Source organism: Chionomys nivalis, chromosome 13 (assembly GCF_950005125.1).
Source record: "Chionomys nivalis chromosome 13, mChiNiv1.1, whole genome shotgun sequence".
Classification (NCBI taxonomy): Eukaryota; Metazoa; Chordata; class Mammalia; order Rodentia; family Cricetidae; genus Chionomys; species Chionomys nivalis.
In genome coordinates, this window is record NC_080098.1 from 61,159,400 (window position 1) to 61,176,876 (window position 17,477).

Below are 17,477 nucleotides of genomic sequence, written 5' to 3' on the forward strand. Positions count from 1 at the left end.
CAACCACGCCATAATGTTCCTTTCCTTTTCCTTTTCTAAGACCCATGCATTACTCTGCATCCCACAGTTGAGACGTGTCCAAGGCTTATGGCTTCATACTTGAAGAACAGTACGTGGGTTACATTTGGGAGTGAACCCAAACGAAGCAATTGTTGTCCAGTGGGACTCCCAGGCTGAACCAAAGCACAGTTGGAGCAGTAACCCTGTCCCTGCCTTTGTGGGATGTGCTACCCATCCTAAAAGAGGAAAGAGGCTTGCTTCCCTCAGCAAACATGGTGAGAGGCAGCAATGCTTATAGCTTTCCTCATAATACCCACCCTCTCCAAGGGCAGAACAGTGCAGGGCACAGCAAAGCCACCGAGATGGTGGGTGATGCACAAGAACAGGGCTATCCTTCTGTCCTACTCGCTGATGGCCATGTCAGAGGAGCAGCAGGCAGCAACTGAAGTTCAAGGCAGCCCACCAGGAGGCGGCTCTCTGATGGGTCAGTCTCGGTTAGGCAATCTCTGACACCACAGACACCGGAATGAATGTGTTTTGCTTCTTTTGTGTCTTTACATGTTTGCTGCTGCTGTGTGCTTTCTCAGGTATCTGGCATGGTACAAATTGGTACCTGTAATGTAGTGTGTTTATTTCCTGGAAACACCCCATTCTACTGGGCATTTTTACCTGCGATTATAAAGATGTTTCCTCCCTAAGCTGTATTGTCTAATTGATAATAATAATGTTAGCTTATATAGTTTTGATGAATAATAATAAAAACAAGGAAATGCTACACATCAGGGGGTCTATGGGTTTCATCTAAGGAGCTGTATAGGCCAAAGCTCAAGTTAATGATTAAGGAAAACAATTGAGTCCCAGGAGACAGGCTGGCTCAGCTATTAGTGCTGAAAGATGCAGTCACAGGCTTCGGTGTACATCTTAGCCGAAACAAGACCTTACAATAACTTCAGGGTTGATAATACTTTTAGGATGAGAAACCCTAGAAAACAATCTAAAGTTCACAAGGACACATAGCTGAGTTAAAAATAAATAGAAAACAGCACAATTGTTACTCGCTGACATAGTTTCCTTGCTAGGGTTGGTTTTTGATCAAAGATGGTGATTCATTTCTTGTACCTATTCCTGCCCTCAATCTTCTGATATAAAAAATTTTTGATGTGTGGGTTATGCCCCCTAAAGGTTTAAAGTATGGCTGTTTCTTTTTCATATGTAAAAGTTTAGGTTTGTAATTTCTTTAAGATTCCTTATAAGATTACCTTTCAAGATAAGTAATAAAGTAATTAATTGGCCCTTTCTTTGTAACTGCAAAATGCAGCCCACCAATAAAAGACCTAACTGAGAAGAGCACTTTGTTTGCCCACACGGTTAAACTATAACAAGTTGTTTGGTTATGAATGTATGGGGGTTCTTGGGAATAATTTTTCACCTGTAAAAAATGTTTAATCATGTAAGGGACATGGAAAACATGCTGTTTTTATTTTACTGTTTGTTTTGTATTCATTGTAATCATTCACTTGAAAAACAGAATGTAACCACATTGTGGTTTTATATTGCCTGAAAGATAAGAAGCATATAAGCTGTAAGGGAAAGAATAGAGATAGGGTTAGAAAGACTTAAAATGGGCTACAAGAAAAACACCAAGAACGAAAGAGTTAGAAAGAAAACATCAAGAATGAGAGAAGGAATAGAGAATGCAAAAGAACAAAGAAAAGGTTTGAAGGAAACCATTAAGAGAGTGTGAGTTTTCTTCTCCTTAAGCCCCTCAGATAGAAAAGTCTAGTATACGACAACCCCATGTGTTCATTTTGAGTCCTGTGCTGTCTGGAGGCTGCCCCCAGGCAGTGGTAACTGCTACCTCATGTGAACATCAGACAGAGACAACACTGGAGGCATCTTTCCACAAGAGCAGTTAGGATTCAGCCTTCTTAAAATAGTCACCAAGGGCCTGGGGACTGACTTAGTGGGTGAGGGCACTTGCCATGCAAACAGCATGACCTGAGTTTGAGTCCCTAGCACCCACATAAAAACCCAGGGTGACTGTGTGTGCCTGTAACTCCAGCATTGGAGAGCAGACAGATTTCTGAGGCTTGGTGGCCAGCCAGCCTGGCCTAAAGGTAAGAGTCCCTATTTAAAGGTAGTAAGACAGGGAGGTAGAGAGGTAGACACCCAACATACTTCTCTGCCTCCTCATTGGGTCATTGGGCTTTGGCACCTACACACTTAAACACTCAACACACATAAACATACAGTCACCAACACAGATCCCTGCCTCAGTTCCTACTCTATGTATGTGTTGGTTAGCTGGAAGTCAGTAAGAGCTTCCCTGAATAAACTTTTAACTTTTGGTTACTGAACCAAATAAAAACAATCAAGTTTGTTCTGGAATATAGAAAAGTAAAGGCTTAAAACAAAAACAAACAAACAAACAAAAATAGCCAAGGAGGGTGAAAAGGTAAAGAAAGCTTTAGCAGTTCAATTCTTGGTGACATTTGAGGAACTAGAATCCAACACACACACACCATAGACACACGCACACACATATATATCCCAAAGACAAACATGCACACATATACATACACATATATCATAGACACACATATACACAACCCATAGACATACTCACACACTACTGAAAAACCAAAAACGGTGAAAACCCAAACAAAGCCCTACAAGCTCTAAGACTGTCCCTATGCAGCATCATTAGGCTAGCCTATTTTAGAGAAGAGAGAATATCAGCTGGGGGTTGGGGGGAGTGGGAAAAGTAACTTGGTCCCCACAAATGCACAGCTGGACTTCCAGCTGCAGAGACCTGGGCATCTGCTCAGGCTAGGGAGAAAGGTCCTTTGAGAGCTGCCCAAGAGGGAGGGCAGCCCTTGTAAGCTCAATTAAGTCTGCTGCCCTTCTCACTCCCTTACCAGGTTCCCCTGCTCTCTTCCCCTCCTCTGACTCTGTGATTCAAAACCTGTCCCTTGTGCTTGCCAGCAAGCATTGCTTGTGGAGCCCTGCCTCTGTGATGACGTCAGCCAGCCGCTGACAGGCTGATAGGCTTCTAGAATAAAGCCACAAATCACTGGTTGGGTCTGAGCCTTGCACTTTTATTTCAATGGCCTGAAACCCAAGCAGTTTCTTTAGCAGACCTCAGGCCTCTTGTCTGGCTTTGCAACAGCACTTTCCACCCCAGGAGAAAAGTGAACGTTTTGTCTGCTTTGTCATGCGGCTAGAACCTCTGCTGTCAGGCTGTGGGGAGGAGAGAGAGCAGGGTCTGACCTCACAGGGAAGCCAGTCTCTTCAGGGCTTGTGCATTAATTTTGCAGAGTTCTGAGCAGGAACAAACACACAGAGATTGTTGCCCCTCCAGACTGGGGAGGGTTGTGGGCTTACATTTTGGGCTTGTTGGTGTGTTTGGTCCTGGATGAACAATCCCTGGGTTACAGTGGCTGAATTTATTCTCTAACTGAAAGATGCTGCTAGGAAGAGAGTATTATTTTCAAAACTGTGCTGGGCCGGGCGGTGGTGGCGCACGCCTTTAATCCCAGCACTCGGGAGGCAGAGGCAGGTGGATCTCTGTGAGTTCGAGACCAGCCTGGTCTACAAGAGCTAGTTCCAGGACAGGCTCCAAAGCCACAGAGAAACCCTGTCTCGAAAAACCAAAAAAAAAAAAAAAAAAAAAAAAAAAACTGTGCTGGGAATATAGAGGTCAGTGGTCGAGTGACCACTAGCATGTGTGAGGCCCCCAGGTTCAATGACCAACAATGAAACAAGTAAACCAGTATTTTGCCTGATTCCACTTGTCATAATCACATTCTAAGGGCTAAAACTATGAGGAAGAACACATTTTGGCCTATTTACATGGTTCGCCTAGGGCCTGAGAGTCCTTTCTGCTGGCGTCACTTCACCTTGGAAGTGAGCAACGGCACATATAACACTTTAAATAAGCACACTATTATCTTCTCAGAATCAGAACTTTCTGGAAAACTTTCTTGCCCCAAATACTGAACGACCGTGGTCTCTATCCACAAAGACCATGCTAGGGAAGCAGGGTTTCAGGGAAGCAGGGCCCGTGACCTTGAGCCAGATCCCACATCTGGTTTGTCAGGGGCTGTGCCTAGACGGAGACAAGCCTGGCTGACCTCCCAGCCATGTGGTCAGTAAAACTGCCATTCCATATAAATAGGCCCTGGATTAAATGCTGGAAGATGATTTCAGAGTCTGGAAAGGAGACTGAGATGTAGCTCGATGGGTAGAGAGTCTTTGCCTAGCTAGCATGAGGCCCTGGGTTGAATTTTCAATACCGAATTAAACTGGGCACAGTGGCATATGCCTGTAACCCCCGAACTCTGGAGACAGAGGCAGGAGGACCAGAAGCTCCCAGGCACCTTTAGCTACTGTGGAGGTGAGGACACACTGGGTATCTGTGCTTTCCTACTATGTGACTTTTGGCACACGGTCTAGCTCACATGGTATTAAACTAACCCACCCCCTAAAGCCCCAATGACCAGAACCGCGCCCCATGCTGTCCTCAGGACCCATCACAATATCTGAGGTGGCTCTCTCTTCAGGAAGTTCTCCTTCAGCTCTGTAGGGTCTCTCTCTCTCTCCAGAGAGCTCCAGCATGGCTGCCTATAGCCATGATGCCCTGGCTTCCCTAACAAAGATCATCTTGAGGGTGAATCATGTTTCCTGGCTCCTGAATCACTACAAGAACCCCCCCCCCCCCCGCCATAGTACCAGCTACCAATGGGAACCCTACCTGTGAAAAGCAACCACCTTGCCAGGAGATGACAGAATCTGGGGGGTAGGGCCCCCCACCTCTATGACCCTCGGTGAGGGTTACCTGGGCTCGATGTTCACCAACAGCAAATTGTATCACGGCCACACCGGGACTGTGACTATCCTCAATCCTCTCCACCGTGCTGGAGTCGATCTTGAGGTCATTGCTAATCTCTGCACTCTGGATGAAGTCCTCTGTCTTCAGGTCCTCCACCTTTTTCAGCTCCCCATTGGCCAGTTGGATGATCGAGCCTTTCATGAAATATGGCGGCAGCGTGGGTGGCGCCGTGGCAGGGGACGCCACTGACTGCACCACCGGCAGGTGGATCTGGGCCTGCACCATGGCTGGGTAGGCGGCCTGGGTGACCAGAGCCTCGGGGTTGAAGTTCTCACTCTTGGGCAGGGCGGTGGTGACGAACGTGTGAGGCACTGCAGCAAACTGGGGCGATGATGTGACTATGGCCGAGGCTGCCCCAGGTGTGTCCATGTCAGGGCTGCCCACTGGGATGAGCAGAGGCTGGGTGCCTGGGATCACCAGGTGCTGAGGCAGGCTGCCGGCATAGGTAATTGCTTGCTGCTGGCCACTCAGGTAGCCAATGACAGGAGGTTGAGTCCCAGCATAGAAGGCTGTAGCTGGTAGGCCCACCGGGAGAGGCTCTGACGCACTGTGTGTGGTCTGAATGACCGTGTGGGGAGACAGTGCATAGGACCTGTGGCTGGCCTTCCCTAAATGCAGGCCGCTCTTGTCGTTGAGGGTGGATGGCGAGGCCTCTCGATGTGTGGCCTGCTGCGTCTCCAGGTCGGCTGAGGGGGTGTTGCTGTTGGGCAGGACCATCACAGATCCACGGACCCCAGAGGTATCACGACTGCTGTAGTCTGATGGGCTCGGGTGGACCACCACGTGCCGGGACTCATAGGGATGAGGCACTGACTTGCTGCTTGCCTTGCCTAGGCTCAGCTCCACAGAGGATGGTGCCCCATACCTCCGACTCTTCTCCATCTCCCCATTCAGGACCTCCTTGGCCTGCATAGCCTGCTGCAACCTGCTGCTTTCTGCTTTTTTGGTGGACTCTCTAGGAACAAAGTGGCCTCCAGCGTCGCTGTACTGCACGACCACCTGGGACGAGGGCCCCAGGGTGAGCGTGTGCGGGATCATCGTCTGATGGGGATGGAGGTGGACCGGGATCGGGGGAGGAGATGCTACCCGCCCAGAGCTCTGCGGAGAGCTGGAAATGTGAATGTACTGGTTCTGCTGGGTGGGTGGAGGGGACCCCGGGGTGACCAGCCCCGCAGCAGCCCTGCTGAGGTGCTGCTGCGGTGGGGGCTCAACCTTATGTCCTGGTGCCTGGCTCAGACTGCCCATGTTGGCCAGCAGGGTGGAATAGGCCTCCAGCTGGGAGCGCTGTGATGGAGTGGTGGCCCCTGCAGCTGAGGCCACTGCACTGGTGACCGGGTTGCCCGATGGGGAGATTAGCTGGGAAGGGATAAAGCCAGCATAGGGCCCACTGTATTGAGAGGAGCCAATGAACTGGAAGGTATGTGACAGGTGGGCGTACTGCACGGGAGACACCGGGGTCCCCGATTGAGGAGGCGGGTACACCGTGGGCAGCGTGGTGGCTGTGGGGACTGACCTGGGGGCACTGGGTGGGGAGTAGTCCAACCCTGCGGACAGTGCTTTATGTAAACCCATTCCTTGTAAACCAAGCTCCCCGGAAGTCCCTGCTGGCCCATGCCGCCCACCCCCGTGGCCGCGGCTGCCAGGGGTGCTGGGGAGCCATGCCACACCCTCCACGCAGTGGTTGTCGCTGGGCAGAGCGGTGGCCTTCTCCTCAGAGGGCCGGCTGGTGGCGGGGATCTCACGTTTCTTGGGAGGCAGGCATTCATTGCTCCGCTCTTGGTTGGATTTCATTTTTCGCCGTCCCCCCTCCACGGTGGCTGTTTCACTGGCTGGCTGGCTCGGATTTCAGTCTGATAAACAGAGAGTAGCATGGGATTTCTGTAGGGGATCCAGGCCCTTCATGAGGAATCATCTCCCCGTGGGGTTGCTCGGCTGGCAGTAGCAGCTCCGGATTCTGAGAAGGGGAACGGACCAGGAGTGGGGGGTGCAGGGTGGGGTGGGGGAATAAGGACAGGAAAGACAGAAGAGAGGAAGAAGAAAAGAGAAACATCAGCTCCGTGGGGAAAACTCCATCAAGCCAAACCAACCAACCAGTCAACCCACTCACCAACCAAAAAACTTATTACCAACAAGGCTAGGTGATTGATAGACCAACTGTTAAAATAGATAAAATATTAGCTAGGCTAATGAGCTAATAAGAATCAAGCTATAAGTAAGTTTAAGTGTGAACTTTTCTTAAACATTTGTTTGCTTATAATTTATCTGTGTGTGCACACGCATATGTGCGAGTTTATGTACATATGTGCCAGTGCCCACAGAGGCCAGAAGATGGCATTGGATCCCCTGGCACTGGAGGTATGGGCTGTTGTAAACCACCATGAGGATGCTGGGACCTGACCTGGGTCCCCTACAAGAACAGTACGCTTGACCTTGACCACTAGCCATCTCTTACCCAGATGTACTTTCCCTTTCTTTTTTTTAAAAATGACTTATTTATTTGCATTGGTGTTTGCCTACATGTGCATCTGTGTAAGGGTGTTGGATCCCCTGGAACTGGAATTACAGACAGTTGTGAGCCACAATTTGGGTGCTTGGAATTGAACCCAGGTCTTCTGGAAGAGCAGCCACTGCCCCCCACCCCTCCGAGTCATCTCTCCAGCTAAGATGTACTTTCTTAATAAAATAGAGTAGGCAACTCAAACATTACTCCACACCTCACACCTTTCCTCTTCCATCCCTTCCTTTTCCTTTGGAGGGTAGATAATTTTTCTTTTTTTCTCTCTCTCTCTCTCTCTTTTTTTTTTTTTCCAGACATGGCCTCTTGTTGCTCTGGCTGGCCTCAAATTGGCTGTGTAATGGAGGCTGGCCTTGAATTCACGATGTTCTTGTCTCAGTCTCCCAAGGCCTGGGATCACAGGTTTCTGGCACTCTGCCTGTGTTTTGGTAGAGGATGCATTTTGTAAATTTCTTCCGCAAAATGGTTGGTGCTATTCCTTATCACCTGAGAAACTATCTCAGTCAAATGAGATCCCAAGAGCCGAGATTTGGGAAGACACAGATTGGGAATAGAGATGCCTGATGGGTCTTCAGGCTATTTCTCCATCTCCAGTTGCCAGAACCAATATTCTTAAGATTTCATCTGGTGTCAGGCTGCACTCAACCTATGGTGGTGTCCCCTTTCCTAACAGGGCCTCCCATACACACATCCACGTACTCCAACTCAACAGTAGCAGCCCAAAATAATTCTGCTCACTGTAAGTCTCAAGAGAATTCCAAGTACAGTACTCTCTCCTATTAAGAGCACAGAGCATCATTTACACCCAGTGTTTATAAAGCCATTGCAAGGACAGCATAAAATCAAACCCCAAAGTATCAAAAGTGTTGCTACTTTTTTGCTGTCTGAAACACGGGTCCTCTGCAAAGAGCCACAGTACTCTTCACCACGGAGCTATCTCTCTAGCCCGGTTCCCACTTTCTTATAACAGCAGGCTAGGGAACATAATCATAGCTGAGAGAACTCAGAGAACTGTTCATGCGGCCTCTGCTGGCGGCACAGGTGCACTGCCCCATAAAACGCCCCAGGATTTCATTAGGGACGTGCATGCAAGAGTGATATGTCAGAATCGGAAATGAGAGCATTTGCATACAGTAGTAGGCCCAGCCAGCTAGGGAATAGGTTAATTAGCTCAAGGCAGCTTGCGGGAAGAAAACGCAGGGGGCATGAAAGTCCTTTCCAAGCCAAGTAAAATGTCAAACACATCCAAGAAGTGCTATTAGCAACAGGCAAACAGAAAGCTGTCTGAGTTATTGACTGCAGTATGCGAACCCAGCAGCTCCTATGAAGAGGTTCTCAGAGGTACAGGGGTTTATTTATTCTGCCTGTTTGATAGAGGCTGGCTGTTCAGCCCCGAACACTAACTGGGCTGAGCTTCTGCTAATGAACTAACAAGATGCATCAAATATCTATTTTTAGTACTGAGGATCAAGCCCAGCACCTTGTCAATGCCAGGCAGGCACTCTACCACTTAGCTCTAACTCCTGGTACCATGTATCGATGTTGACAAATTCAAATTTATTCTGAAAAATTATCCACCGATAAACAGTAGCACCTACGCTAGAGATTGGCTTTGTAAAACAAGGAGGGAACAAGATAGATTTAGGAGCGTCTCAGGCTGAACTGACCCAAATCTTAACCCATAATTGTCTTTTTTTTATATTTGCAAATTTTATAATTTAATATATTTATTATTGTTATTGTTATTATTTTGTGTGGGGGGGCACATGCCACAGCACACATGTGGCAATTAATGGAACTGGTTTCCTCTTTTCATTGTATGGGTCCTCGGGAATTGAACTTAGGTTGTCAGGCTTGGTGGCTTTGCTTTATCCACGGAGCTATATTTCTACTTAGAATAATAGTTTTTAACCAAGTGTTAAAAACTATTATTTTAATGGGGGAATCTTGCTATGTTGTCTGGGCTCGAGATCTTCCTGACCAAGGCTCCCAAGTTGTCACCAGTCTTAGCATTCTCCTAAATGTGGGATGTTTATCAGGCACCAGGGAAGACAGGACTCTCTAAAGTCTGGTCCTTTAGCTCTCTGTACTGTCTGCATCTTCCAGAGTGGGCCTGGATCCTGCTGGATTTTTACTAAGCCACTAGGGGGCACCATACCATGCTACTGTGTAATGAGGTTCACTGTGACATTTTCATTACATATATATTATATTTTGTTCAATTTCCCCTCTGTCCTTCTGTCCCTTCTTCTTACTGTCTCCTTCTTACCCTAAAATATTAACACTTTCTTCACACACACACACACACACACACACACATACACACACACACTTCTCTCATACAATCTATACAGAAACAGGACTCAAATTTGTAGGTATATCCAACTGTTTGACATTGTGACACAGCATTGTCATCTACACAGTCCATGCTTCAGAACTGCTCAATGAGACTTTTTCCCCCAACAAAATTTCATCTTCTCCCCCTCCCCAAAAAAAATCTAAAGATGTTTCAAATAAGCTTAAATATCAGCCACATTCATAGGTATAGGGGGCAGACTTGGTCTGCAGTTTTGACATGCCTTTATACAGGACTCAACCATGTTTTTGCCCCAATATGGCTCCGTTTTCTCTCTACTCTCCTGGTTGAGAAGTGACAGAAGAGGAACCTTCTGGGCTGGAGATGTGAGGATAGACGGCCACGGATTTTAAGACCTGGAAATAAGAAGCTGGTGCTCAGACTAGAAGGCACTTCTAGAATTTGACACAGATGCTTCTAAAAATACGTTTCAAGGGCGTCCTTGAAAGGGTGAGTGGAGAGGCTGTCCCTAGATTCTCAGCTTGAGTAAGCTGTAGGCCCTGGGTTGTACACATAGGAGGAAATGCAGACGGCTCGTCAGGGTTGGATGCAGAACACTTGTTGGCCTAAACACTTTGGATAAGGGTACTAAACTATACCAGGAAGTGAAGCACTTGACGTTAATGGCAGAGGCCACTAGGACACAGCGAGAATGCCTGAGGTTCTCACTCACCAATACCTTGCCCATCTGACTATGTCACCAGAGGAAACTCTAAGCTGGCAGGCGACCTTCAGTTTGGTGAACTTCAGAAAAGAAGCCCAACTCCAGCTTCCCTGGAGGACCCAGGAAGGAGACAGCAGTCATAATTAGATGTCTTCAGGGCCGATGGAGCAGGCTTGTCTCAAAGGAGAGCATCACTCATTCACTAAACACTATGTCATCTTCAGGCTGTTCAGAGAACCTTCGCTGCTCGGTGTCGGCATGGGGCCCAGGACAGGGCTCCGCTCTCTTCTCAGTTCTGCTCTGCTCAACATTTTATTAGTGTTTTGGTTATGGTCTTTAGAGGTAGCAGAAGGCTGCTGGAAGGGATATTTAGTATGTTGTGATTAATATGCAAATCTATCCTCAGAGGCTGGAAGTGATGGCATAGAACCAAGAAAATTAAGATTAATGAGAATAGAAATAAATGCCTGCCCTTGGTTTTAATAGCTCAATTAGCTTAGTTGGAGAGCTCTGGCTTAAGAAGAGTTTAAAGAAAGGAGTCTAGGATTTTTTTTTTTTTTTTTTTGAGAAAGGATCTCAGGGAGCCCAGAGTGGACCTCAAATATGCAATGTTGTTGACGGTGTCTTTAAATTTCTGATTCTCCTGCCTCCTCTGATTTCTGAGTGCTGAGATTACAGGTGTGTGCCACCATACCAGGTTTAAAACTCCCTAGCCCGGTGGTCTTGTATGGCTCACTCAATCGCCAGGAGCACTGCAGTGACATCGGTGTGATGGCAAAGGGTGGTCTCCACCCCCTGTGTGATAAAAGGAAAAAAATGCATAGAAATAAGTAGGGGTGAGGATGTTCAAGGAAGCCTTGCACTATATGATAGCTTTATCACTATATATTTATCACTATTTATATTTATAGTAATATATTTATCACTATAGCTTTTGTGATAAATGTCATGGGTCGGGTGACAAAAGAAGAGATATCAGGCTGTCGTTCATAGGCAAGCAACAGGGGTGCTGGTGTTCCAGACCCAGCACCCAAGCTCAGTGGGATTCAGGCCACAAGAGAGTTGAGACAGCACCTCCTGCCCCAGTGGGACACTAAGAATTGTGAGTACCAATGCTAGGCGAGCTCTGCATGTGTCAGAAAGAGCAGACTCAATTCAAGTGTGCCGGCACACACCTGTAAACTCAGCACTGTAAAAACAGAGGCTGCAGAACTGTCTTAAAACAACAGCAAAACCCTAAGACAACCAAAGAACCTGAAAGGACAAGAAGCCCTAAGTTTCGGTTTGCATCCTGCAGACTCCCCCTTCTCTGGCAGCAGCTGCACACCGCAGTGGCCTGGTTTGAGGGAAAGATGGGCTGGGAGGCACAACACAGACAGTTGCAGTCCCCAGGTCAATGCAAAGCAGAAAAAAGGCAGTGTGTGTGTGTGTGTGTGTGTGTGTATTCGAAGGCTTTTTCCCCCTTGTAATGATATGACTAAATTTAACACTTAGCATGACTAAAACATTTAAAACCTCAAAACAGCACAAGTCTCATTTGGGGTCACAGAGGCTATGGTCCGGGCAGAGTGGTTCTCTGATTAAAAGCCTTTAGGATAGCCAGCCATGGGGAGGGGTGGGGCCCTCAGGTGCTCTGGCTGTTTCGTCTTCTCTGTTTTCTTTTTGAGACTATAATTAAAACGTTTCTCTCTTCCTTTGCCTCCCTTGAAACCCCCTATATACTCCTCCTTGCTCTCTTTCAAATGCACATCCTCTTTTTTCATCAACAGTTATTGCATATGTATATCTGTATGTAAAATACATACATATTGCTAAAGATAACCTGCTCAGTCTGTGTGATGTTACATGTACGTATGTTTTCAGGGCTGACCATCTGATATAGGATATCTGATTGGTGTGCCGACTGCCTTGCCTTGATGTCCCTGAGTGGCAGGTGGCTAAGTCTTGCCCCACTTGTCCCCACTTGTCCTCCTGTGGGCCGTACTATTTACTATTATGTGTCAGCATGATGGAGGGACAGCCTTCATTAAGGCTTGGGTGAAGCTATCCTTAGGCTGCTGGCTTTTTTTCCCATGCCATTTTGGTCCATGTGGTGACAGAGGGCACTGGGAGTGTCTGGAAACATCTCAACAACTGTCATGTGACACGGGTCCAGCACACTTGTTCCTGCCTCTCGGGAGCCCAGGAACATGAGTCTGCACCAGGATGGAGGGGACGAGGCTGACATCTGGCCTGAGACATCCTTAGAAGCTGCTCCCATGGAGAATGTGGCTGCAGCTAGCTCAGTGTGCTCTGGCTGCCTGCCCACCCTGGAATTCCTGGAAAGGCTCAAGACAGGAAAATGACCATCTGGATCCAAACAGGTCCCAGGAGAACTGGAGGTTTTGAGAAAGGCTGGAAATGCCTTTCTGTCAGGACCTTCCCTGGTTTCAGTGCCAACACAAAACCCCTTCAGCTTGCCAATGTCCTCTGTACCGGAACAGCTTCCCAAGGTGCCTGCGTGGCTGGGGATGGACCACTTGGGCTGGGTGGCTGGGAATAGCTGTGGGGACCTTCAGGGTTCTCCCGTTGATGAGGAAGGACCCGAGCAGTTGCTCAGGAATAGGCTGTGGTGTAAAAACAAGGACATGGCAGACTGCGGGGTAAGGTCAAGGAGGAAAGGGCAGATTCTAACCCTAGTTTTACTCCCATTTGCATACATAATCTTTTTTTTTTCTTTTCGACTGAATGTATTTTTTGTTTGACTTGAAATTGTGCATACACCTGGTTTAAGGAGATAATCATTTAGCCAACATAGAATCTTATAATTTCTCTGTTGATAGAATAGGGAGAAATTAATTTTCCTGCCCCGCATAGTGCACGTGCTCAATCAATAGTAACCATCATAAAGAGAATCTCACAGAAATTTCCTCACTGTTTCCCAGCAATCACCCATAGTTATCTGTTGCCCGTGTCTCCTGGTCCTGTGATGATATCAATCTGACTCTTTCAAAATGCCCATCCTTCCAAACATCTGGGCCCTTACTTTTCTCATGTCTGCATAGCTGTTTAAAATTTATTGCCTTTCTTTGCTTAACAGATGGGACCTTATTTACAATTATTCACAACACAGGAGTCCATTCACACGAGAAAGCGAGAGTGATTCTACAGAGAGAAGGCTCAGGAGGACCGGATGGGAAGCACAAACACAGCGTTTCTTGGCAAGGGTTAAGCTCAAAGTTCCTGTCCCTACTCTGCTGGCTCTTCAATACTTTTTGGATGAGTAATTCCCAAAAGGCACTGCGGGGAGATGGAGACTCTTCTTCCCTCCCCCAGGGAAGGCTGCCAGCAGACTACTTACTCATACTCTCAGGGTTCCTTTGCACACCAGGAAGCTGAATACCGGAACAGCTACATCCTGCATCCTACACTATGGGCCACCAGGGGCTGGTCTTCCTGGAGTTAGGAGAGACCAACTTCTAGCAGAAGAGGATGTGAAAATCCCCATCAAGTTGGAGGAATGTCTTTTGGGAGGGTCTTAAAGTATCCTTTGCTCTTGATGTGAAACTTCCAGGCAGTTCTTAAGTTCATCTGCCATCTCTTAAGGGCATCTCACACTGCTTTCCCTTCTGTGTGGTTGTACAGTCTCTATGGTTCGCGTGCAACCTCAAGGTTCCCATTTCAGAAATGCAGCCTCTAAAGCAAAAGTGTCGTGTGATAGGATTTTTATGGTCAATGGGGAGGGCCCTGCCCTAATGAATGATTGTTGACATTATTGCAGGTATGGGTTAGTTAAGACAGGTGTGGGTGGGTTCATCAGCCAGCTTGCTGAGGAACTGACATCCACCATCCACTTAGTACAACCAATGCACCTAGAAATCTTCCACAGCCATGATGCACTGGCTATACCAATTGTCCCATACTCCAGTGACTCCATTTCTCTATAACACCTACGATGGCTAATCTTCAATGTCAACTTACTGGATCCGGGATTACCTAGGAGACACACTTTTCTCTGTGTGTGCTTCCAGAGAGGCTTGGCTGAGGAAAGAGAACCCGGGCCAAAAGTGGGCAGTCTCAAGATGAGAAGGAAAAGGGAGAGAAGGTGAGTTAAGCACCAGCATTCGTCTGGCTCAGCTTCCTGAGTGTGGACACATAACCAGCAGCCCTTGACCCTCCTGCCCCCACTACTAGCACTCCCCTGCCTTCCTTCCCATGGTGGACTGTGCTCCCAGGAGATGAGGCGGAACCACCTCTTTCTTCCTTCAGTTGCCTTTGTCAGGCGTTTCTGTCACACAACAGGAGACGTAACTAGGATGCTACCTACAAACAATCCAAGGACATCAACTCAAACAGATACTGGAGCCCAATGTTCATGGCAGCTTTGTTTATAATAGCCAGGATCAGTGTGTCAGCCCACATGTCTACCAACAGAGGGACAGACGGACAGTGGGATACACCTATAAGCCATTACTACCATCCAGTCCTCATTCTTGTCAGAGGATTGACATTCTGATATACACTGCAGCACAATGAAACCGGAGCCATCATGCCAACGGGAAGGAGCTACACCCATAAGAACACCATCTGAGTCTGCTTGTATGAAATGCCCAATACCAGGTAGCAGTAAAATTCAGTAGGGTCTGCAGAGAAGGCTCAGAGAAAGCTCAGGGTATAGGATCGCAGTCTGGAATGATGGTGGATAGACTGCCAGCATGGCAATACTTAATTAATGCCCCTCAGCTGTATACTCTGATAGTTAAAAGAATACAAGTTATTTTGTACATATTTTAATCATTAAACAGGACACATCATAGTTGTGATATTTTGTGCAAAAAAAAATGGTAATTGTTTTTAAATGACACAGCAACTTGCTCCTCCACCTCAGTTCTGCAGAGCCACCAGGTTCCCAGAATACCTGCCAGAGTTTTTCTATACCTCACCTGAACTTTGGGTGTACCATTAACCCCTTAAAACTACAACACCGGGCTGGTGAGATGGCTCAGTGGTGAAGGTGCATGCAGTACAAACATGGTGGCCAAGTCTCATCCTGGAAACCTATGTAAAAAAATCCAAGGGAGGAACTGACTCCAGGAAGTTGTCTTCTGACCTTCATATGCTTTCTGCGGCATATGTGTCCCCACATCCCACATACATGTCACACACACACACTCACTCACTAGTAGAGTCCAGTTGCTGGAGACTTAACAACGCATTCAGACCTCAACTAGGTGGCCACTGGCCATTTCTCCATGCATTTGCCACAGAGGGTCCCCTGCCTACGACATTCTTCAGGGACAGTTCCTACGCTCTTGGCAGATGTATTTCCACCTGGGCCATCCTTGGTTCTGGCTGCTCACTGCACTGTAAATTCTGCCTCAGGCACCAACCAAACGCTATGACTCCTTTCTTGTGGGTGGCCTGTTTTATCTTCTCTGGCAGGCGGGTGGGTTTGTAGGCTCTGGACGTGATGCTGCAGGTACTGGAAGACAACCTGAGCTCACGACGGGAGGACGCAGGACACTGCACCTGTGAAGAATCTGCTTTGGAAATTCTCTTTCTACCACAGACAGCAAGAGAAATAATGACCCCCCAAGACTCCCCAGATCAGGCAGTGCGGTAGACTGCCTGGAAGTGCTGTTGCTAGGGTCCTGCCATCCAGGAAGGCCTGACACCATCGTGCCCCCTTAGTACCAATCTTCAGGAACCGCTTCCGAAGCCTTTGGATTTATGGGAAGGAACAAGCTGTTACAAAGACAGCAGTTTTATCGAAAACCAGCCCAAATCAAGTGGAGAAAGGACAGCTGTAAAGATCAGCCAAGGTAAGAATTCTCGCTGAAACAAATGCTTGTTTTAGCATCAGGGGTGGGGTGGGGGGAGGCTGACTCACACTTGTGTGAATGGACGGCTGCGTTCTGACCCTCAGAAGATGAATGGTTCATTTTGAAAAGCCCAGCAAGTGCAAAAACCTACTTTCTACCTCTGTTCATTTCAGAGCGAGGCTGCAGAGTGGCGTCTGCAATGCCTGGGTCGTTCCCAATCAACCAGCAAAACCGACAATGGGCTGGCCTGCTACCTGCAGCTGTTTTCAATCAGAAAGCAGAGCAATTATGGCAGCCTCTCCCAGGGCTCACATGCAGGGCCACACGAAGCCAGGGGAACATTAAGGATGTTTGAACCAGCTCCCAGAAATCTACAATGTCGGCCTGCCAAACACTCGTCTTCTCCCTGGCTGGGCATCGGTAACTCCATTCGGTATTCGTTCAACAGTCAGAAATCTACATTTCTTCCAGGATGAATGTCGGTGTCCTCTGATCTAGCACACTGCCACACTGACTGTGGCACAGGAGATGGCCGAGCAGTTTTTCAATATTAGGTCTCATGGAAGAAGGGGATGCCCCACCCTGAAACCCTTAGCTATGCAGGGAAAGGGTGGTGGGAAGGTAGAGCCCGTCAGAGCCCAGAGGAAGAATTGCTTTGCTGAATCATTTGAAACTTGATTTTGAAACCATACTGTGTCAGCCTGAGGAACATGATGGTGGGCTGAAATACATGGCTAGCTTTGTGTTACCTAAGACCTGGGCTAGCTTCCTAAGCTGCTGGCCTTTGGCAATCGGTGACGTTAGGAGAATCATTCAGTTTTGTGAGCTTGAAGAAAACAGAGATGGGGTTGGAGAGATGGCTCAATATTTAAGAGCACTGGCTGCAGAGGACCTGTTCGGTCTCTACCATCTGGTTATAGTGAATAGCTCACATGCGTTAACTCCAGTCAGAGGTTCTGACGCCCTCTCTGGCCTCTGTGGACACCTGAATGTATGCGGTACACACACAGACAAGCAGACATGCACAATACACATTTAAAAAAATAATAAGATAAAAGATGGGCTGAGGAATTACTTAGCCAGCAAAGTGCTTGCCTTGCAAGCATGGAGACCTGAGTCTGATCTCCCAGAATTCATAGTAAAATCCTGGTGTGGTATCACATGCCTATAATCCCAGCACTAGGCAGGCAGAGGGAGGTGGGTCCTTGGGGTTCACTGGTCAGTAGGCCTAATCTACTTGGTGATTTCCA

General features: G+C 47.7%; 1 protein-coding gene across 3 annotated transcripts in view; it reads right to left on the bottom strand.

The window, feature by feature from the left end:
* The window catches only part of Atxn1 (ataxin 1), a 384,541-nt gene that overhangs the window by 14,373 nt on the left and 352,691 nt on the right, over positions 1-17,477 (bottom strand). For all 3 annotated transcript variants that reach the window (XM_057786906.1, XM_057786904.1, XM_057786905.1), the window contains one exon: positions 4,838-6,845. In XM_057786906.1, the coding sequence (XP_057642889.1) occupies positions 4,838-6,682 (1,845 nt within the window). In that variant the 5' untranslated portion in view covers positions 6,683-6,845. The remainder of the gene's footprint in view (positions 1-4,837; positions 6,846-17,477) is intronic.